The following is a 23,663-nucleotide window of genomic DNA, read 5'->3' on the forward strand; positions in this document are numbered from 1 at the left end:
ATGTTGCTTAATGGTGACCAAGCCTAATCCCCTAACTATTAGGAAAGCCTCTGCATATTATATTTGAGCCTTTTTATGTTTTTTAAAACATTTTTAGTTGATAGCTCTATAACCTTTCTTTTGTGCTACTAGTATTCGAGAAGGGGAAGAACCATATCTCAGTGGTAGAACACCTTTTGATGCATAAGGTCCAAGGTTTGGACCCCAGCATCTCCAGGTAGAGCTGGGAGGCACTGGAGAGCTGTTGCCAATCAGTGTAAACAGTACTGAGCTAGATGGACCAATGGGTCTGAATCAGTATAAAGCAGGTTCCTATGTTCCTAACTGAAAATATGCACATTGATGAAAGACATCATATACATTTTTTAAATAAATAAAAAAAATGGGAACTATGTAATGGAGCAGCATGTAGCGTTCTGTTGTTTTACTGTGGCAACTCACAGAACTGAAAGGAGATCACACACACACATGGATTCATCTTCTCTTCATCATATCATCATACCCCAATTAAAGCTGACTTGCAAGACTATGTTTAATTTCCCCCCTTAAGTGTGAAACTAGATTGTATTTCTTTGACGACTTACTCAAGTCCATATCTTAACACAGCTGATGATTAAACGTATACAAAGGAATCAAACAGTGACACCTAGCATACGTCATGACTCACTAGGGAACACAAGCAAACAGAAACCTGCAATTTCCACAAGAACTAACCACAACACCTGAAAGCTTACTTTTAAGATTTATAAAACAGTAAAAAAGAAAGCTTCATAATAAATTACTGATTTTTTTTTAAAAAAAATAACTGTCACATTCAATATGATTTTCTACCACAGAAAGCATTTGGAATAAAGTAAAATGGTACAAATAGTGGCAATTTTCCCACTGTATGGTACAGTAGGGCCCCACGTTTCGTGAGCCCACTTTTCGGCGTTCCGTTAATATGGTGGTTTTCAATTAGAGTAAGGCCCCACTCATACGGTGCTTGTTCCGCTTTTACGGCATTTTTTGGCATGAAGCGCTCAGCAGCTGAGCGTTGGGTGCCATTTTATTGATGGAGTTCTGCTTTTTGGCACTTTTCACTTTTCGGCGGGGGTCTAGAATGTAACCTGCCGTATGAGTGGGGACCTACTGTACATGTTTATATTATTTAGCCATTTCACATGTTCACAGTATTTAAAGAGATGCCCTTTAAAGCTGGTATATAAGCTCTATTAGCAACTGTCAATAGGGACACATACGACAAGACCATTTTTTAAAATAATTTTATTTATTATCACATTTATATCCCACCTTTCCTTCAAGGAGCACAAGGTGATGTACAAACATGGTTCTCCCTCTCCTGACTTTATTCTTTAGAAACAAGAAACTACGCAGAATAACACTTAGGACCAGGAAAAAACACAAGCCTGAGCAGTCTGAGCAAAGTGTGGGGCATAACTTCTCAGCTTAAAGGCCAGAGTCAACTGGTTGGGGCTGATTGGATGCGAGCAAGTCTTTTGAATCAGTGGCAATCCTGCCTTCCAGCCCTAGAGGAAACCCGCATCCCACTTGAGAACATCTTCAACTCAAAGAGAAAGTATTTATTTAAAATTAATATTAAGACAAGGATGGGATTTTGTGTATATGGCAATAGACTAATTTCAAATAAATTTTGGCTACTAACTTGTTTGAAATTAAGATTGTACTTCAAGATCATATATCATGTAGTTTAGATTAAAAGAGGGCAGAGTAAACCAAATTTAACAAGTGAAAGCAATTGTAATTTATATATCCTAAGATTATACTTCAGATTTAAGGCTTTCTGGCCTCACAGTCTATATTCTCTCTCTCCCTACAGTAACGCTAATGAATAGCTTTCTGAATTTTCCCCATCCTTATATCATACCCCTAAGTCAAAATAACCAGAAAATAATTCTATAATCCTGTTTGTTATGATATGGATTCTTTTCTGCACTTCTTGCATAGATAAAGAGCAAGACTCACAGCTGCTGCAAATAGGTTTATTAACAGACTTTACAATCAGATCTTCCCTTTCCTTCTCAGACCTGCACTACCGTGTCCAACTATGATATGCCCCTTTCCCTGGCAAACTAAGTACATAAACAATTCTCTGTCTCCATCAGCACTTCATTTCTGCTGCCTGACAGTAGTCAAGAAGTTTCACTTTCCCATGAGCAGAACTCTTAGGGGAGAATCTCTCAAAATCTCTTTTCGTGCACTACTAGCAGAGCCAGAGATGTTTGAGCAGGGGTTTTAAGTGTGAAAGTGCAGAAACTAAATGGACCCAATACTTTGCTGCAAAGAATGAGATTCTACTGTAAACCCTTTATTGGAATCTATTAGCTATTAAGCAAAGTTTGTATAACCTCAAATACTAAGCATACAGCACTTGCTACAAAAATATTGGAAATAAACGACAAAGGAAATTATAGACTGTACCTGTAATACTTTATTACAGACATTGTCACTGGCACCATAAATAGGAGAAAGACAGTTCAGAAATATTAGAAAGATAGAATAATAATGAGTAATATTTAGGGATCAATCCACTCAAACGTGGGCACAGCGTCCATATATGGGCCCACTTTGCACGTCATGCTAAATCATGGTTTAGTGCTACATGCATGTGCAGGAAGAAGCTTGAGGAGCAAAGCTTCAGGATGCGTGCCCCTCCCCTGAACAGCCAGGGGAAGGACTTGGATAGGATTTAGTTTCACCTTCCACTAATCTTGGCATCTTGTTGCATACCTACCAGAGATTGGGGTTTAAAATTAAGGGTTGTATTCAACTAAGTCCTACTCAAGGTAGACCCACTGAAATTAATAAACCTAAGTTATAAATAAACCTGAGCTCCTAGGAAGGGCAGGATATAAATCTAATAAATAAATAAATAAATAATGTTAGTCATGTCTATTAACTTCAGTGGGTCTACTCTGAGTAGGACTAGTACTGAATACCACCGAAACTGGTGAGTTAAACAAGCCAGTTTCAAAAACCATGCTTTGTACTGTAACTGACCAGAGTTTGTTTTATATCATGACCTCTGACTCTTATGTAATGAGCCAGGATTTGCGCAGAATTACTGCAGAATTCTACAGAAGTCCTTCTCCCAGTCATGTGGCAGGAGCAGAGGGAAGACGGAGTGTGTGAGGCTTTGCTTGAGTACATTCCATCTCATACGTAATGCTAAACCATGGATTTAGCATTTCATGCAAACAAGCCCATGTAGTCTTATTGCACTAGTAGAGCCCCATTTTATCCATTCCCTATCACCGTCAACATTAACATTTCTATGTACAAGGGAGCATTACAGAGTCTGGGAGGTCTATGCAGGCCTTCCACGTTCTCACTAAGCCCTCCTTCCGTATGCCATACAAGTTACTCAACTGGATCAAGCCCTATGTATTATTATCATTGATAATAGACATTTACCAGTGACGAACAGGAAAAGCTGGGCTCTACTGAGCCCAACAGTACTCTTCTGTGCATTATACCTGTGCTCAACTAGAACAATAGAGATGCCTTGGAAATGAATATAATACGTAGCCTGTGGAAGATGTGTGTTTCTCATAGGGTCTTGTTCTAGCTTCCATTTCAAAGATTTATTTATTTATTTATTTAAGTCATTTCTATACCATTTTATATTATTTGGGAAACAAATCTCAAAGTAGTTTACAACCTAGATTAGAACATTGAACATCACAAAATATTAAAAGAAAACATTACAAATTCAAGCCAAATATAAAAGACACATTCAAAACAGCATAATTAACAGAAAAATAAAAGTATTCTCTTAAACATAAACATTATGAGTAAAGAATCAAATACAAAATACAAACTTCCAAAACAGCATAATTAATTAATTAATTAAAAGAACTAAACTAGGAGCTACACCCCCTCCAATAACCCCTCCCAAATATATCCTTAACAGTCCTCCATGTCTAAATCCCACTCTGATTCATTCACACAAACCATAAAGATAGCCTATCTCCAGCCAAACCACAATAAGGAACAAAAGCTTAGCCTACAAAAATACATAGCATCCAACATAACCACTCCCTCCCCGTCTGTCACCCAGATAGGGCCATACTCAATACCAGTTCAGTTTCTTGTACTGAGTGATATTGGGCATCTTTGAAACATACAAAAACCCGACAACCCAGATTCTCACTCTGGGCAGCACGTGCACAATTCAACTATAACGCAATAATACACCACATTCTCTCTCTCTCTCTACTGGATAATACATTCAACGGTAGAATATTAAAGGGGGTGATGCCCTCATGGAGACTCCAAAGGTTCTGCATTGCAGCAACCTTCATAGCTAATCTGTGGGCTGGGCACTGTTAGCTGCAGGTGTTTCCACTCTCCTCTGGAATTAGCAACAGCGTCCTGACTCTACCTTTCATGAGGCACCAAAAAAATTGAACTCTTCAGTAAATCACATAGGCTGAGTAAAAGAATCTTAGAACTTCAGCAAACGTGCATCTATCTTCAGTGGCCAGCTGTCCGATTACGTCTTTGCAGAATGTGGTTGTGGAGACAAATACAGTGACAATATATTTTAAAGGCTTAGAAATTCAAGGCCAAAAAAGTAGTGTGTGTATAAATGATTTAGTAATGTTAAAATTTTCAATATTTTGTTAATCGTTCCAGTGATAGTCCCAGCTGCTAATAGGGGTTTTGACTTACCTTCCAAGAATGAGTTAAACTACAAGGCAACAAAGAAAAAGGCAGATAATATAAATACTATACTTTACTGTCAACACAGTAAAGAAAGAATATTTTATGATGTTAATATGACTTACCTTCACATCCCTGTGAATTATATTATTATCATGACAATAGCGTAGAGCTTCCAGTATCTGTCTCATGTAATGGCTGCAAAACCAAAATATAAATAAAATTATTATAGCTTTATAAATACAGGATAGGAATTGTACTCAGGTTGTTTCTGACACTCTAAAAATGCAAAATAAAATGCACATTTAATATAGTCTTTTTCTGTATTTACATGGAAAGTATATTTTAAGACCCAAGGCTGCAATCTTACATACATTTTCCTAGGAGTAAGCCATGCTGGATACAGCAAGTTTTAGGGTTTTGAGTAAACGTAGGAATTCGCAATTAGTCCCTGAAAGAGCAGAAAACTTCCCTCTGCCGGCCAAACAGTTGACCAACTGATACTGATCATCTGTTAAGAAGATAGAGAGAGAAAGGGGGTCTTGCCGGGGGCATCCTGCACCAACCACAGAGTTGACTTATAGACTTCTACTGCACTCCTGGCCTTGTGGATTATATTATCCACAAATCCAATGGTTCACTTTCTCCCATTCCCTCCATAGCAGCCCTTTCTGCATCCAATGAAGATCTATACACAGATCAGTATCTACCATTGCTGGATCAGGCACGACCATATGATGTATGCAACATGCAAATATTCACTGCATTCGAACTTCACACTAAACTATGGTTTAGTGAGGAGTGAAGGAGCTTAGCCTTCTCCCAGACTCACCCCCTTCCTCTTCCTGTATGACTTCTTTTGGTTAACTGTGGTGTCTCGTGCCATCAAGATTGACAAACTGGAGATAACATTAACTATGGTTAGCTTCAAACAAGTCAACTTCAAGCTGTGGCTTCTGAAGTTCGCCTGTTTTAAGCTAACTATAGTTTTAAAAAAATCCAGTTTGAGATTCAGACAACATCGCAAGCTGTTGTTAATAAAGGGCAGAAACAAAAGCTCCCAAATTCCTCTTCTTGGCTGTGCAGGTGGAGGGAAACCAGTGAGCCAAGCAGAAGGTTACATTCATTCATGTCTTGTTAATGCTTACTGTGATATCCAAACACAGCCATTAAGTGATTTATTGCAACCTACGGGCTCATGATATCTCCTAAAAATATTAATTTTTATTTTAAAATATTCTTTAGCCCTTAACAGATATAGGCAAAACTGCGTGGGGAAGGGGAATCATATGGGCCTGGCTGCTTAAACATTTGTTGCTTATGAAATATTTTCCAGCCCCAGTTACAGAAGAAAGATGCTTTGATATACATTAGCATTTTAGATTGGAAAAAAAGAATGCAGATGAAAAGCATCAAAGATTTATTATGCTTGAAAATCCCATAACATTTTATAGAACCCTGTCATAATTAACAAAAATCATATCACTTAGCTCAAAACAGCCAAGGAGAAGAGCCTGCACTCTGTGCTTGTGCGTGTGTGTGTGTGTGGTTGTTCTAATAGAGCTGAACAAAGTTGATCTAGTTCAGCACTTTAAAGCAGTGGACAGCTAGATTCCCTGGGAAAAACACAAGCAAGATATGATGGAGATAACCCTATTTTTTCCAGAACCTTGCAGTTTGAGGGATCCCCTGTATAAATATATTTATTTTTAGCTGTCATAGCTAATAGGTCTCTTCTCCATAACTTTGTCCAGTTTTCTAAAATTAAAATACTGGCCATCACTATGTCATACAGAAATTAATTCCTTGTTAAATTATGCAATGCATAATTGTCCTGAACTTACATGAATTTCATTGGCTACCCTTTCATTCTTGGGTTTTAAGGGAGGAAATAGTCTCTGTTCATTCTTTCCACATCACACACAATTTAATATATTTTTTGCTCCCCCCACAGTTGCCTTTTCTAAATTTTTGAACTGACAGATGGAATAGAAACGTTTTAAACAATGAAACAATTTTTTCAGCTTCTAGGAATTCCTAACACTTTATTTCTCTTTTTCCAGTTCTAATACATTTTCAATGAGCTTTCTACTAATGATTGTAATACAGTAGACCCTCGCTATAACACAGCTCAGTGAACCACAGATTCTGATGTACCGTGGGTATGATGATGTCCCCTAAGTAAGATACTGTTTACAGAATGTAGCTTTTGTTATAGTATGGAAGCCCTATAATGTGGGTGTGTTCTTTGTCTCCCAATCCCTGTGTTATAGTGAAGGTTCTACTTTATTTTTTTTAAGTAAAAGCAGAAAACTAAGCATCATATATAATGATGATGCTATGCTGTTGATCAATATAATAACCTTAATGTGATTATCTTCCAACTCTCCAAGTTTGGACTGATGGGTTTATCTGGTTTTTGAATGCTAATCTGCTGAAATTTTATTCCATTGAATGCACAAGCCTTCATTGATAGTGTATCATTGTCAGTCTTTTGTAAACTGTAAATTATTTTGGGAGACTGCATACCTGAAAGGTAGCATATAAATGTTTAATAACATTTTCCCTAGGGACTAGTACTCACTTATGTTCCTTCTGCAGCAACAATGGCATTTAAACTCATCTCTAGGTTAATTTCCCCTTGCTGCCATTTACTATTAACCAGTAGATGGCACTCTTCTACCCTGTACTAAACTAATGCCAAAGTAAGTGTTGCTACATATAGAATGGTATGCAAAACCTGTATTTTTTTTTAAAAAAATACATATCCTTCTGAAAATGCTACCTTTTTTGAAAACAGGTGAAAAAAGTAATAGTGAATCATAAAATTCAAAATTTTAAGCATAAAAATACATCTTAGTTTTCATATTGTATTATTTACTAAATTTGTAATTTTTACAATTTAAAATTTCATCCCAGATTATAGTAACAGAGAAGCAGCAGGATATCATCAGTGCTCCTCACAGGACAAATTGCCACAGCCAATCCTACATCACAGTAAGTCCATCTATTCAACAGGGCTTATTCCAATGATAGTATGTTTAGGAGTCTTGCTAAAAGAGTTCTTAGTACTCCAAAACTCAACAAGAACATACGAAATTGAACAGAAATAAATGTTTTGGCATCCTTATTGATGATTGTTCTTATACTGGCAACATCTTTATTTGAAATCCTGTAAAATGGAAATTTCTCAAAGGGCCAAGAAAACTGAAAATGGGTGAATATTAATTGAATGTCAGTGGCTGGTGGAATTTCCAAAGGATCCTAAGAGTGTAGCTTCTCAATGTTTGGACCAAGTAATTTCGGTGTAACATTTATGTATATTTAATACTGCATTATAAAACACACATTGCTTAAAATAATTTTGGTGTGCGTAAGGAGTACAAAGACTTGCTTTATGTTTCTGCTTTAATTACAAAGTGGAACAGATCCTCAATGTCCATTTGGTGGTGTGCATTTTCCTTTGTTTCCAGAGAAAGAGCCTGCACCCATATTAGCCTGTCCACACCAAGACTGACAATGGAGATTCACCTCATTTGCCTACCTCTATAATGGAGAAAAACTTATCTGTAGTGGCCCCATGTTTCTGGAACGCATTACCAACTGCACTGTGACAAGGAACATTCCTTTAGGCCTTTAGTGTTTGGAAAACCCTTGTTTTTCTTGGCTTTTTCTTGAGTTGCTTTTATTCTCCTGTTGACAGTTTTGGTTGATACGTTTTGTATTTTAAGATTTGGATTGGATATTCACTGTCTTTGTTGCTGGCTTCTATCAGTGGTTTTAATGTTATATTTGTATTAAATTATATTCTAATTTTAAGCAACTTTGAGAGGGTTTTACCCTTACAAATATTGTAAAAATAAATTACTAAAATCTTCTTACACTGAAGTTTTCTTTAGTTATCTATACATCAAGCTTACATAGCAATGGCAATTTTTGAACAACAAACACTTCAGGAAAACATCCACTCTGGCCAATCTGAAAAATAAAGTCCATGCTTTTGGGTTGTCTCTAGGAAGGCAGGCACAGAAAACATCACATTCTGATGATTTCCAAAAACATCCATTATATTCTCCTGTTCCCATACACTTCCACTATTCTCTGGAAGCAGAACACTCAGACCCAAAATGCTCCCCATTTTGTCCTTCACCAGCCTTGACCAACCTTTGGGCCACAGATGTTGCTGAACTGCAACTCCCATCAGCCCCAGCCAGCATGGCCAATGGTCAGGAATTATGGGAACTGTAGTCCAGCAACATCTGTGGCCCAAAGGTTGGACAAGGCTGAATCCAACCCTTAACCACTCCTACTTCCCAATAAAACTAATTGCCACCCTTTACTATATTATCAAATGCACCCCAATCATTTTTCAGACAGACTACATTTCATTCCTGAGTATATTAAAACTTCCATCTTACTGCCTCTCTCTCCCTTCTATCACCATAAGCTATACATCCTTGAAAGCTCTCTGTAACATTTTATGATCTATCATCTATTAATCCTTACTCATATACTCTTTGGACAGCTTGAAAATATTCCCAGTGTCAGACATTGCTAACCACTAAAATGCTAGATAATTATACTTTATAAAGTGTAAATAATTCTGGAATATATGTAGCCACTGAAAATGAAAAACTTCTACCTATAACATGAATGTACAACAAGAAAGGAGGAGAAAAAATTCCTCAGACTTTTTGTGTTGTTTGTAAAGCACACACACAGTGGTAGCTTACAAATTCAGAAAATGAAATCAGTGGGATTTCATTTCAGCTGGTTCAAGAGGAAAGATGTGATGCACACATCTTTAACCTCTTTCACTGAAAGCAGTGCAACTTCTTAATACAATACATGATTATATAATTATTATAGAATTCACTGCCTGACAATGGCCTGGTTGGCACATAATGCTAAACCATGGTTTAGCATTATGAGGATGACCTATAGTACGCCTCAGAGGCTTGTACACTCTCTCCCTTCCGTCTCCTCCTCCTTGTGGTGGTGCTGGAGATTGGAAGCTTCTGCTTAATTTTAGATCAACCACAGTTAAGGACAGCCTTTCCCAACTAGTGGGCCACCAGATGTTGTTGGACCACAACTCCCATCAGCCTCAGCCAGCATTGCCAATAGTCAGGAAAGATGGGAATTGTGGTCCAACAACATCTGGTGGCCCACTAGTTGAGAAGGGCTGGTTTAGGATATCATCCAAATCCTAAACTATGGTTAGGAACCTTTATAAACTATGGTTTGAAGTTGGCTTTCTTCCACTAATTATAGTTAAGTTTAACTGTAATTGTATTTGGACGTCATGAAAAACTTGTACAATAAAAATGAAAGCTGAATGAAAGGAGGATGAGAGAGTACACAAGTCCAGTGGGGCTAACTCACAATGCTAAACAAGGGTTGAGGCTTCTATGCAAATGCAGCCAGTAAGGTTTGGGCCACTGGTCTGGATTAAAAGGGGATAGCAAATCCATGGGGATATATCAGCAACTATTAGTTTACAGGAACAGTTGGCATGGTAGGGCAGTGCTGCTCTCCTGACACTAGCATTGCTGCTGCTTACTGGGATGATTCATGAGAGAGGGGCAGGCTGCACAGGCACACTGGCAGAGCCAATCCAGTGCACTTGCTGCTGTGCATGCACAGCCCTGACCTTGCCACTGCTCTGCCCAGTTCTGGTAAGCAGCAGCAACACTGGTGTCAGGAAGGTAGCTTTGTGGCACCACACCACCTGCTCCTGTTAGCTTAACAAAGTGAGCCTCTGAATATCAGGTACTAGATGGCAAATAGGCAGGGTAGTAGTCAGCTTCCTGAAAACATCTGACTAGCTACTGTTAGAAACAGAATGCTGGAACAGGCAGACCACTGATCTAACTCTTTTCTTCTTTCTCTATATTTTATCTACCTGAAGTTTTAAAATGATTGATAACATAATGCCAGTAGCAGCATGAGATAGCTGAGCAGTATAAACTGCTGAGGCAATATTGGCACAAAAACATTTTCTTCCACTCTGGCCACCAACAAACGTAAACTCACCCAGTTTTAAATTCAAAATTATACCAACTGCCCTTTAGATTTTTAACCCTTATGCATTGTAGTTCACTTTTATACTTCAACATGCATGATCATTTTATAAACAACATATACTGAATGTGCAGTATTTGCAGAATTTTAAAGACAACAATAATACTCAGACTACTGGGTATTTAACAAGAATCTAATATTAATTATTCATTCTCCCTTCCATTCTCCCAACAGATTAAATTAATATAAGAATACATACCTGGCTACAGCTTCACTGTATACAAAACCAGCATCTGCTCTCTTTACAATTTCAAAGCAGAGATCTGCACCATCCATGCTGTAGATTAAAAAAGTATGAAAAATGTATTTGTAAAACAGGAAATAGAAATAATAATGCTCCAGTATTACACCTTCAAAATGTTATCTTAAAAAGTCATACATTACCCTAGTCAAAATCTAAAACACAAAAAACTTTGTTACCAACCAAGCATATTTGAAGTCCTTACCATTGTTCCTACTGGACATGTAGACAACACACAGATTTTACAATGCAACCTCCAATCAATATATTGCAGCTCAAATGGTCTCAAACTTGAACAACTATCAGTTTTTCTGGATGCTAATGGTAAAAGTTCCACTGAAGTAACGAGCGATTGTGGGAGAGGGTGGAGAGTTGGCAACCATGAAGCAAAAGTAGAGACTCGTGAGTTCTAGGAACTGTGCAGCATAAGCCAGAATCCATTTTCACTGGGGGGGGGATGCAGAGAACAACCTCAGATTTACCATAATCCCCCCAAATGTAGATTGATGCTGGAGGGAGCAAGTAGCAGGTATCACTAATGACCACAAGAGGCTCTGCTGCGATGAGGAGCACTTTCTATTTCTATACGTTTCCCCCTTCCCACAACCACAGGAGGTGACATTGGCAAGGCCAAGCACATCTTCTGCCATTTCTCCCTTTCCCTCCCTTCACAAAAAACAAATTTAAAATCCTGTAGCAGAAGGGAGTGTTTGTTGCTAAATAGCAGGAGAGCCAACCATGGCAGGAAGGGATCGGAGTGCACAGGAATATCCCCGCTACTCCTCCTTCCCTTCCCAACTGTTTTTAAAACAAAAAACAAACAAACAAACAAACAAGCACCATCACAGGATGAAGGAAGTGCCCACTGCTGGCTGGAGGGCAGCAGTGGTCTGAGTTTGTGGGGATAACTCCACCACTCTTTCCTTCCCTTCCCAACTTTTTTTTAAAGCAGCACAGGGCGAAGGAGGTACCCGCTGGAGCTGGCTGGCGGGGAACAGTGGCTGGAATAAAGGTGCCAGTACTCTGTTCTGGAGTGTTCCACCAGAAAAAAAAGCACTAGGGTGTAACCTTTCCTCCTTCCAGGCTCAATACAAACTAAAAGAAGTAGAAAATATTAAATGAGAATCCACACGTACAATTTCTATGTGTATTCCCTTGCGTATTTTCCACTGGAGAACAGTTATGTCATATCTTGAAATATTAAACTTACCCACTTAACATATGACAGTTTTTTTTAAAAAAAGACTCTCATAAGGAGACAGTCAATCAAAATATATCCCTAATACTCTCTATACTGCCATCCAAAATAAGATATTACCCAGTCAGTTTGGTTTGGCCATTGCTTTCTGCAACAAGGCAGTGTTGGGAGAAGAAAATCTACAGAAGTAGAAAAGGGGTGGGAGGAAGTGGGGTGCTTAACACATTTCCAGCTTTCCCATTGCAACTCCCTCTACCAGCCAGGGCTTCAGACTTGGGCACATAATGAACCAAGTCTGTAACCAGGGAGAAGGCAGAGAAGAAGGGTGGAGAAGCAGTAGTAAGCAAAAGTTGACCAGCTAGCTAACATCTCATTTATGCCTAAGATTTCAAACAGAAGCGAGGTAGATGACTTCCCATTCTTTATTCTATTATACTCTTTCTGCTTAGCCTTAGAAACATTTTTTTTATTTTAGGTAAAAACACACAGCAGACATGTATATTATGCTTATTTCTATGTAGAAAAATAAGAAATACACAATGTAGCCATAACTAAGGACTGGCATACCACACACTGGTTTATAGACCATTGAATGCTGTATTGATACCGTCTCTCTCATCTTCCAGTTTCCTATTGCCTTTCATAACTATAGCAGTCATTAACAATTTGAGGTGAACGATTTCTCTATTATTTACAACTAAGATTTCTCCTCAAGCTTAGAAGCCATGCTCTCTTGCTCCCTATGGTATTTAAGTGGGGAACATGAAAGGTGTAGAAGGTAACTTCCTCATATTCCAGAAGGTGTAAAGATTATTACTACTGTTCTATTTGAAAAGTGTGTATGTATGTGGGTACATGCGCCATTATGTGTGGATATATAGGTGCTTTAAAATTCTACACATTAATATTTTACAAGATTATCGTTTCCATTTTACCAATAAGGAATTGACATTGACAGACATTAAAGTCTACTTTTTCCACTATGTCTTTCCTACACAGAAACTACTTGGAAGGCCTAGACTCCAATTTCAGCTCATTTATTTACTGGGCAATCCTGACATGTTAAGGCAGCTTCATAAGCAATATGCTTTTCCTATACTGTATGGAAAACACTTTCTGTTGAAGACAAAGTGGGAAACCCACATAAGCAATGACCATACTTATTAATTGCTGTGTAATCTTAAGCATGTCTAACCCAAAGTAGGTCCCACAGGGCTTACAGATAAAGTTGGAGCTACAGCCTGTATGGAATTTTTTTTTAAAATTAACTTTATGTTTTGAACGGACATCTAAATTTTTGGCTAAAATAATACTTTCATACATTTATAATATTTGTACATTTTCTCCACTTTTTTCTGCCATTTGTGGAAATTCATTAAACCACAATTTATTTTTAAGTTTTTTTTACTGTTGTGATGATCTTTAGAATGAAAATTGTATCAAACAGCAAAAAAAACCTTACTTTTTTGAAACAAAGTTTTAGTTTAAAGTCCCAGACACTGCAAACTATGTTTAAACAATAAATATCTACATGCAATCAAGAAATTAACATGTTCTTTATCAGTTTAGAACCTGGTGATATAATAAACCTCTCACCAGTATAGACTCCCAACAAATGAGAATCTTTAAAGCGTGTTCCAAAAATAAGAAAATGGACTTTTACAGTGTCTCCAAGGACTACATAACTTAATTGGATTTAAGAATGTCCATTCCTTCTCCCTTCCTCATACCTGTCTGATCAGGATAAGAAAAAGTAAGTAACTCTTACTGTAACTTGAATCATCATCACTGGATTAAAATGTTCATGTGATGGCAATCCATTAAACCCAGATTTTTTTTAAAAAGTAACAAAGTTGTGCAATGCCCATCCTGAATTAAAGTCAAATGATGGTGACAGCAACAACTAGATGCCCTAGTACTGCATTACGCACAGCTTCTGGGGTTCTCTGACGCTCAGGTGATTTTTCTAGGAGCATGAGAGACTGCAGCCAGACAGAAGGGTAGAAAAACATTCGCATATGCACAACACAGCATACAGCCTTTGAGATCCCAGCCCCTAGGAAAGATCCAGCTAAGGCAAGCCCTTTTATAACCTATTAATTTAGATATGATTTCATCATATGCTTACTTGTATAAAAATCAATGGGAGTTGTTCAACTTTGGCTGGATCACATCCTTCTTATATAGTAAACATTCAGTAAGTTCTGCTTTGCTAGAATGTGTATTATGATTATGGCTTAATACATTAAGTGCAGCTTCATTTTCTTCATAATTCTTTTATTATATGTAGTTTGAGTAGTTTAAGGAACTATTTGCAAATATTTGATTCCAATTTAAAAAGTATGAAAGTTAATTGGTCACCTAAATTAACATGTTAGGTTTAAGTACATGTTTGAACGTTTGTGCACAATAAGCAAAGAGTGACACTCTCTCTCTCTCTCTCTCTCTCTCTCTCTCTCTCTCTCTCTACACACACACACAAAACAAACAAACAAACAACAACTTACAATTCAAAAACCATATATAGCATTCCATCGGAACTGTAGGTCTCCAAAAGTTCAACAATATGAGGATGTTTCAGCATGTGACAGATACTGGCTTCCCTCTTCAGATCTGTTGAGAGACAGTCATTGCTGTATAATTTGACTTCATAACAAAAACAATCTAATATAACGCATAATTTTCAAATACTTTCAAGAGCTTAAAAAGGTTTGAAATGTTGAACTTTCTCTTTGTAGCTGAAGTATTAATGCAACAGTTTATAGTTATGCATCTTTTTGTATATAATGGTATAAAATATGACCGTTAGGCATACAGTAAAAAACAACCCTGCAAACATAAATAAGAAAATTAAAAGCTTAATGTTTTAAAAACGTGTGTAAAGCCATGAAATTATGTGACAGTCCACGTGCACTTCCAAAAGAAGTGCACTATAAACTATAAACACATACTTGCTTCAACACGCAAAGCAGTGCTGATAAATTAGAGAAAACAAGCAGCCATGTCAGGGTCAGAGACTAGTTACTGGTTTACATGGTGGTTTGAGATTTAGTTTTTTAAAAACTCATATGTTATCCTTAACTGTGTGATCAACAATGTATTTCCACATCCAAGCCAATAACTTTTACACGCAAGTTTCTATAATGTGATTAGTTTATTTCTATTAACATCTGATGCAAATTCTAGTATATTTTCTATGCACCCAATTTTAGGTAATCTGTCACACTTAGAGATGGGATGAGGACTGCCTGAATTGATTGAATGAGCAGTCCTTGGGGGTGGGGTGGGGATGCAAATTCAGGGTCCAGAAGAGGGGCCAATTCACTGTTGAGGGGAGCATGGTGAAATTGCTGGCACTGGGGGTGGGTCACTTTTAGCTGTGGTGACAGGAGACAGCTTCATTTTTTAAATACTTTTATTTTGTTGCCACTACCTGCAATAGCACAGATTCACTCTCAGTGGCCTGGCAATTGCATTTTTAACTTCATTTTGTTCCAGGGTATTGAGGTGGGGTGGGGGAGGGCAAGACAACAACCACAAGAACGTGGAAGCAGGACAGTAGGACATTCAGAAGCAGCATGCAACTACAGGATGTATTGTAGTACTTGCCTGCTGGAGCAGAGTCACCCTTCCACTGTCCAAGTAGGGAGCGTGTCCCCCAGTCACAAGATAGTATCTAACAACAGTAACCAGCCAAAGAAGTCCCAGAACCATTCAGGTAAACCAATGTATTTCTTCATAAGATTTATATCCTGCCTTTCTAATGCATTGCAGTGTCACAGCGGCAGTCCTTGAACAACCCACTCTAAACAAGAGAGACACAAACAGCACCAGTAGAGCTCCCCATACACACCATCCCAGCAGCCCACTGCATTCCATTTACTTGCTGAATTCATTCATGTCATCATCTGGACCAAGCATGCCACCTTCTCCACAGCAAGTATATGGGGATCTGGGCAGGGCTGTCTAATCATTCCCAGATGTACCCTTGCCAGCAACTGTCTCCAGCAGTGGTAAATGAGTACCTACCATAGTGGGCACACAGTTCTGCCATTTGAGAATGGTGAGTACCCACTGGACTCCTAAGACTAAGGACTTCCACACCCTGAAGGCCATAACTGAAGACTTTCCTCTTTCAATAAGCCTTTTAAGTTGCGACCTTATCCCAATCTGCGTCTGTGTCGGAATTGCTTTTTAATATGTTTTTAAACAGTTTCTTTCTTTTTAAAGATGTTTTTAAAGCTTTTTTAAAAAAATGTTTTTAAATATGTTTTATTTTAATGTATTTTAAAGTCTGTTTTTATTATCTTTTAAAGTGTTTTTAGTGCTTTTGTTTGCTGCCCTGGGCTCCTACTGGGAGGAAGGGCAAGATATAAATCAATCAATAATGGCAGATGTGGTCTGCCAGGCCTCTCTATCCAGCCCTAGGGAATTTAGGTCACACCCATCACTGACCCTGTACCTCACCCACTGTAAATGTTTTTGTCTGGCTGGAATGTATCCTTGAACTGTGACAATGCCTCTTGCTTGCCTGGATGGAGAGAGAGGTGTGTGAGAGTGTGTGAGTGTGTGAGTGAGTGAGTGAGTGAGTGAGTGAGTGAGTGAGTGAGTGAGTGTGTGTGTGAGAGAGAGAGAGAGAGAGAGAGAGAGAGAGAGAGAGAGAGAGAGAGAGAGAGAGAGAAGAAACCTTAAACTTCTGCATGGCTGGCATGTATCCTTACGGTACAAAGGGAATAGTTAAACATCTGTTGTTCCCCATATTTTTGTACTTCTGGCACCCAGCCCCCGGAAGGTTCCTTTCAGGGCAATGCACCCCTAGGGATGAAAAAGGTTCCTGACCTGCCATAACGGAACCAGTAGCCAGTGTCTTAACACTGAAAAAGGTTCAGCTGCTGTCTAGGGAGACACAAACACCACCACAGAAATTGTGGCACAGGACACAATCATTGTTTGCCCACATTCCAGAATAAGCAGCTCCCACAGACATAGTTGCAGTTGTGTTCTCCTTGGTGGATCGGAAAGTGGGGCACTAGTGGGAAGTAGGCCAAACGTTGAACACACATGACTATACAGGATAGCATAGCCCCTTCCCCCATATGACAGCACCAGCCTGTCAGCATTGACTACATTCTACAAAGCACAGGGATGGCATTTAACATATACCTGAAAAGATCTGTAAAGGTTATGCAGATGCTTGAATCTCATCACAACGATCTCAACCAATGAGTTCCAGACCTGGCAGAGTGCCCATGTCCTTAGAGAGAGTCACAGGTCTGTGAACAGAACGACATCAAGTAGACTGCAGAGGGCAGCTCTTGTCAATTCCAACAGGCACAATCACAGACACATCATTCACTGACACCCTGCTCCAACTGCTAAGTTTATTCAGCAGCCACTTTCAACAAAAATTACCTCCAATGTTCCTAAAATGCTGACATTTTGAAAATACATACATCAGGCATTCCCCATGAAGTAGCAAGCGTGAACACTCATCAATGACAATGGAAAGTCAGTTCCTATATGCATCCTCACATATGTGTGCTGTCTTTGCAACTATCACCCTGTGGCATCCATGTGCTCCCCAGAAGCCCCACTGACTCACCTGCATAATGGGACAGGCTATTTTGATACTGTATGAACTTGCACCTGAACCATACATCAAAGTGACTGTCACAAAAAAGTGGGGCAGTGACCCCAGATCACTGGTCCTACATCACATTTCTGTTGCCAAAATGCATAGGGGGAAAAAGCAGGGTTTGCAGTATGGAAGTGTTGAAGGAGTATGATATCTGGGCTCTCAGTTTCAGCTCCAGGAGGTCAATGCATGAAGAGGGCAGTTACAATCAAGGCAGTAACACACCAGACATCCCCATTGCTGAGGGCAAGGATATGAACCCACAAAATGGCAGATGTGTGGCAATTCCACGAGTGTGACTGCTATTGCCAAATGCAGTATTCCAGCTCTACCTCCAGGTGTCCTGTTGTCCAACAAAACCTTCTAAACCTGCTGACCACCCACTTGCTTCCTCCAAAAAAAATTGTGCTTAGACATGCCTCCACAAATTCCACAACACAAACATTTGTGTTGTCCTTGTAGCGCCAATACAGTAAAGACTGAGCTACTAATTGATTGCATATTATCAACCCAGCTGCTTGCACTAGTCCCTACTATAGCCTACACATGATTTTCTTGGGTAAAACTCATTACGTCCTCTTTCAATTACACTTGGACTATGATTTCTGTATACCAGCCCCGAATACTAAGCACAGAAATCAGACCATCAGCAATTCAACATCAAATCAAGACAGATTTAAAGAAACCATAGTAGAAGTCATAAACATTCTTTCACAGGAGATAGTTCCAACAAGAATCAGATTTTAAACTCCACATCAATCAGAAATCCAATCAAGAGCCGACTGTAGTGCAAAAATGTTTCCAACAGCCAGGGTTTCTGAAATTAATTTATTTCTGCTTCTGAAAGCAGTAATAGTTTTGTTGCATGGCCTACATTCGGAACCACTACTTGAGCTGATCTCTTTCCATCTTCTAGAGAAGCAATATCAAGGAAGTTGCTTCAGTGTTCTGTATATTATGAGACGAAAATAACTGGTTTCAGTTAACAAGTAGACACAAAGGGAAATGTTTTCACACAGCTGATCTCTCAGTATGCATAAAGAACACCACTGTAAGTAAAAAAGCAAATACTTAATACTTGCCTTGCATAAAACACAAAGGTACACATGGTGAAGTATTTAATGTCAGTAAGTTAATTCTGCTTTTTTATGCATCTTAGGGGTAACTGGCAACAGGCTCCTTGTTGGGATGGCCCAGGGCCTCAAGCTCTTCACTGGGCCCCAGATCTCCTACTCCTCCCCCCCTTTTAAAATTTCTTTCTTTCTCTATTTTGCAGTGCAGACCCCAGCCATCCACCATTTGGAAAAAGACATATTCACATACAGAGTATTGGGCCCAGAAAACCTTGTTGACATACCATAGCTCTGAGTAAGTCCTGGCAAGAGCCAAAGCTTCTTCCCTTCCCCCCTCAATGAAAGCCTACATTTGCATCAATATATATATATAAATAGCATGTGCAAATTTGTGTCATCAGTCCGTGCCCCAAGTCTTAAGTATCGAGCAATGTCCCTGCTTGGGAAATACTAATTTCTAGCCAGAATATCACCACCAATATACAAAAAAAACCCTTCTCCTTGAAAAATGTATTTATTTAGCTCAACAGGCAGCGCTTCTTTTCAGAGTGAACAACCACAGATTTAAGGAAAATGCAATGTTTATTCCTGCAGTTCAAGAAACGTGGTTAAAAGGCACTGGGTTTGAGAAAGGAAAGTCTCTCTTTTTTAAATATGTAAGAATGGAAGACTGGTAGCTTGTTGCGTCATCTGTTTCAAAACAGTGCTGAGGTAGGGATCATTTTCAAGCCATATTTGCTCTAAACTTCTGGTTTTATAGAAATTTTGGACCACAAAGATAAAGCTGCTTGTGTGGGTACGTGGGAAATTACATTACTTGACTCTGAATACATGCATTGCTGAAGTATTCTGAATGCATGCAATCTACAATGTGAAGCATCTAGGCAATTTTTTGCCACATGGTTAGGGATGGTGTGCAGCATCAGCCAAAGGACTTACAGGAGAGAGTGTATTTAAAGGCATCTTTCAAATAATACAAGATTCTTATTACATTTCACACTGGGACACTGTATTCAGGTTTGAAGGCAAACTCACATCATTCTGTTGAAGAACTATATTAAAATTGTTTCTAATGTTCCCTGATGAAGAAAATACACGAAGGTTTTTTCAAACAATTTTCAAACAATTTTACACACTGCACTAAGCCAAACTTTGGTTAGTGCAAATGAGCAGGCTCCCTGAGAGATCAGAGCCACTTTGCTCCTCCCCAGTCATTTAGCTGCTTTTGTTAAATGCCTTCTATTTGATTACGACTTATGGCAACCCTATGAATCAGCAACCTCCAATAGCATCTGTTATAAACCACCTTGTTCAGATCTTGTAAGTTCAGGTCTGTGGCTTCCTTTATGGAATCAATCCATCTCTTGTTTGGTCTTCCTCTTTTTCTACTCCCTTCTGTTTTCCCTAGCATTATTGTCTTTCTAGTGAATCATGTCTTCTCATTATGTGTCCAAAGTATGATAACCTCAGTTTCATCATTTTAGCTTCTAGTGATAGTTCTGCTTTAATTATTTGTCTTTTTCGAGGTCCATGGTATGCGCAAAACTCTCCTCCAGCACCACATTTCAAATGAGTTGATTTTCCTCTTCTCCGCTTTTTTCACTGTCCAACTTTCATATCCATACATAGAGATCATAGAATCATAGAATAGTAGAGTTGGAAGGGGCCTATAAGGCCATCAAGTCCAACCCCCTGTGCAATGCAGGAATCCAAATCAAAGCATTCCCAACAGATGGCTGTCCAGCTGCCTCTTGAATGCCTCCAGTGTCGGAGAGCCCACTACCACTCTAGGTAATTGATTCCATTGTTGTATGGCTCTAACAGTTAGGAAGTTTTTCCTGATGTCCAATCGAAATCTGGCTTCCTGCAACTTGAGCCCATTATTCCGTGTCTTGCACTTTGGGACGATCGAGAAGAGATCCCGGCCCTCCTCTATGTGACAACTTTTCATGTACTTGAAGAGTGCTATCATATCTCCCCTCAATCTTCTCTTCTTCAGGCTAAGCATGCCCAGTTCTTTCAGTCTCTCCTCATAGGGCTTGGTTTCCAGTTCCCTGATCATCCTCGTTGCCCTCCTCTGAACCTGTTCGTCTGCATCCTTCTTGAACTGTGGAGAGCAGAACTGGATGCAGTATTCAAGATGAGGCCTAACCAGTGCTGAACAGAGGGAAACTAATACTTCACGCTATTTGGAAACTATACTTCTGTTAATGCAGCCTAATATAGCATTTGCCTTTTTTGCAGCCACATCACACTGTTGGCTCATATTCAGCTTGTGATCAACGACAATTCCAAGATCCTTCTCACATGTCGTATTGCTGAGCCAAGTATCCCCCATCTTATAACTGTACATTTGGTTTCTTTTTCCTAAGTGTAGAACTTTGCATTTATCCCTGTTGAATTTCATTCTGTTGTTTTCAGCCCAATGCTCCAGCCTATCAAGGTCCCTTTGAATTTTGTTTCTCTCTTCCACGGTATTAGCTGTGCCCCCCCAATTTTATATCATCTGCAAATTTGATAAGCATGCTCTGTACCTCCTCATCCAAGTCGATAATAAAAATGTTGAAGAGCATTGGGCCCAGGACCAAGCCCTGCGGTACCCCACTTGTTAGTTCCGCCCAGTTTGAGAAGGAACCATTGATAAGCACTCTTTGAGTATGATTCTGGAGCCAACTGTGGATCCACCTGATAGTTGATCCATCCAGCCCACATTTAGCTAGCTTGCTAATCAGAATATCATGGGGCACTTTGTCAAAAGCTTTGCTGAAGTCGAGATATATTATGTCCACAGCCTTCCCACAGTCTACAAGGGAAGTCACCTGGTCAAAAAATGAGATAAGATTAGTTTGGCAGGATTTGTTCTTCATAAATCCATGTTGGCTTCTAGTAATCACTGCATTGTTTTCAAGGTGCTTACAGATTGACTGCTTTATAATCTGCTCCAGAGTTTTTCCAGGGCTTGATGTTAGGCTGACTGGTCTGTAGTTCCCCGGTTCCTCTTTTTTGCCTCTTTTGAAGATAGGGACAACATTAGCTCTCCTCCAGTCATCCGGCACTTCACCACTCCTCCATGATTTCGCAAAGATAATAGACAGCGGTTCTGAGAGTTCTTCAGCCAGTTCCTTCAATACTCTAGGATACAGTTTATCAGGCCCTGCTGATTTGAACTCATTCAAAGTGATTAGGTATTCCTTGACCATTTGTCTATCAATCTCAAGCTCCAAACCTGTCCCTTCTACTTCATGTTTCCTGGGAGGGTCACAGATCCTTTTTTGGGAGAAGACTGAGCCAAAGTAGGAATTGAGCACTTCTGCCTTTTCTTTGTCATCTGTTATCATTTTGCCATCCTTGTTGAGTAGCTGTGCCAGTTTCTTTTCTCTGTCTTTTACTATGGACATACCTGAAGATCGGGAATACCATGGTCTGAATGATCCTGATTTCAGTGATACATCTTTGCATTTGAAGACGTTTTCTAGTTAAGGTTCGGCTTAGTCTGTTTTCCTAACCTGTTTAGCTCTCCAATATAAACTATGAGTTGTAAGCCATAGGACAAACCTTGCTAGCATTACATGTGAATGAGGACAATAACAATAATGAACTTCTGTTTGAAATAAACAGATCTATTTTTCGGGCTTGTCCAGAAACTAGTTCAGGACTGGGGAATGGCCTGCTAGGAGTTCAAATTCTGCCCACAAAGCCGTTTTCCCTGAACCACGCCCACCTGTCTGACACCTGACATCATATCTAATAACCGAAAGCAGACCTTGATTGTGCAAGCAAATTCCCTGTGGGGAACATGCTTGCATAGCTGATGTCTGCAGAAATCATCAGTCCAACTCTCAGGCTCTATAAAGCACTGCACAGGTCCCAACTTTGGGAGTTCAAAGCATCCTTCATTATGATGTCAAGTGATTGACAGATGGGTGGCGCTGTCCATCTGTCAAATTTGTCCTGCGAGGCTAGAATCTGATAAGGATTTGGTCTGAAGGGCCCAAAAGTTTCCTCACGCTTGGTCTAGTTAGTATATTCTGACAAGATGAAGATTATGTATAGGATTAAGACACTATCAGCAGCAGCTAACAGAGTTTGCACAGTTAGGCAATTTAAAGTATTTTAAGGCAGACATGCCATAACATGCAAACACACAGAACATAGTTTTGGGATAATGAATATATGTAGCTTGCTGGCCTTAAAATGTAGTTTCCTTTTAGGCAATTAGTACAATTTAACCAGTAAAACACAAGAGAAAAAATAGGAGAAGTCTTTATATAATTAGACCTCTCTTGTATAGACAATTCTACAAATATAACTTATGACTCACCACACCCTACTAATAACAAAAGACCAAATTACTGAGCCATGCATTTTTACTCAGAGCTAATCAACGCCTTTCACAAGCAAAGACGGACAATAAAATAGCTAGAAAGTTCAACTGCAAGATATCAATTATTTCAAAATACAGTGGAAGAGAGGTGTTTTATAAAGGATCACAACTAAACAATAAAAATAAGATGCATAATTCAGATAAAGTTAAAGCATGTTTAATTCTGACTGAAATAGAATCACACTTTAAAAACCACTTAACTGGACTGTGTCCAAGGTCACTAAAAACTCACAATGTTTCACAGATATTCACTTTTTTGAGGGAAGTGGGGTGAGGACAAATCTATGTCCAGAGACAATGAAGAAAATCCACTATTACTTTTAAAATGGTACCAATCACATTCAATTTGACTGAATGGCCCT

General features: G+C 39.0%; 1 protein-coding gene across 8 annotated transcripts in view; it reads right to left on the bottom strand.

The window, feature by feature from the left end:
- Nucleotides 1–23,663, bottom strand: part of CASK (calcium/calmodulin dependent serine protein kinase) — a 315,472-nt gene that overhangs the window by 177,473 nt on the left and 114,336 nt on the right. For all 8 annotated transcript variants that reach the window (XM_061627480.1, XM_061627481.1, XM_061627484.1 and 5 more), the window contains exons 3-5: nucleotides 14,717–14,822; nucleotides 10,970–11,047; nucleotides 4,812–4,884 (exon numbers count right to left, since the gene is read on the bottom strand). In XM_061627480.1, the coding sequence (XP_061483464.1) occupies nucleotides 4,812–4,884; nucleotides 10,970–11,047; nucleotides 14,717–14,822 (257 nt within the window). The remainder of the gene's footprint in view (nucleotides 1–4,811; nucleotides 4,885–10,969; nucleotides 11,048–14,716; nucleotides 14,823–23,663) is intronic.

Source organism: Rhineura floridana, chromosome 5, assembly GCF_030035675.1.
Source record: "Rhineura floridana isolate rRhiFlo1 chromosome 5, rRhiFlo1.hap2, whole genome shotgun sequence".
Taxonomy (NCBI): domain Eukaryota; kingdom Metazoa; phylum Chordata; class Lepidosauria; order Squamata; family Rhineuridae; genus Rhineura; species Rhineura floridana.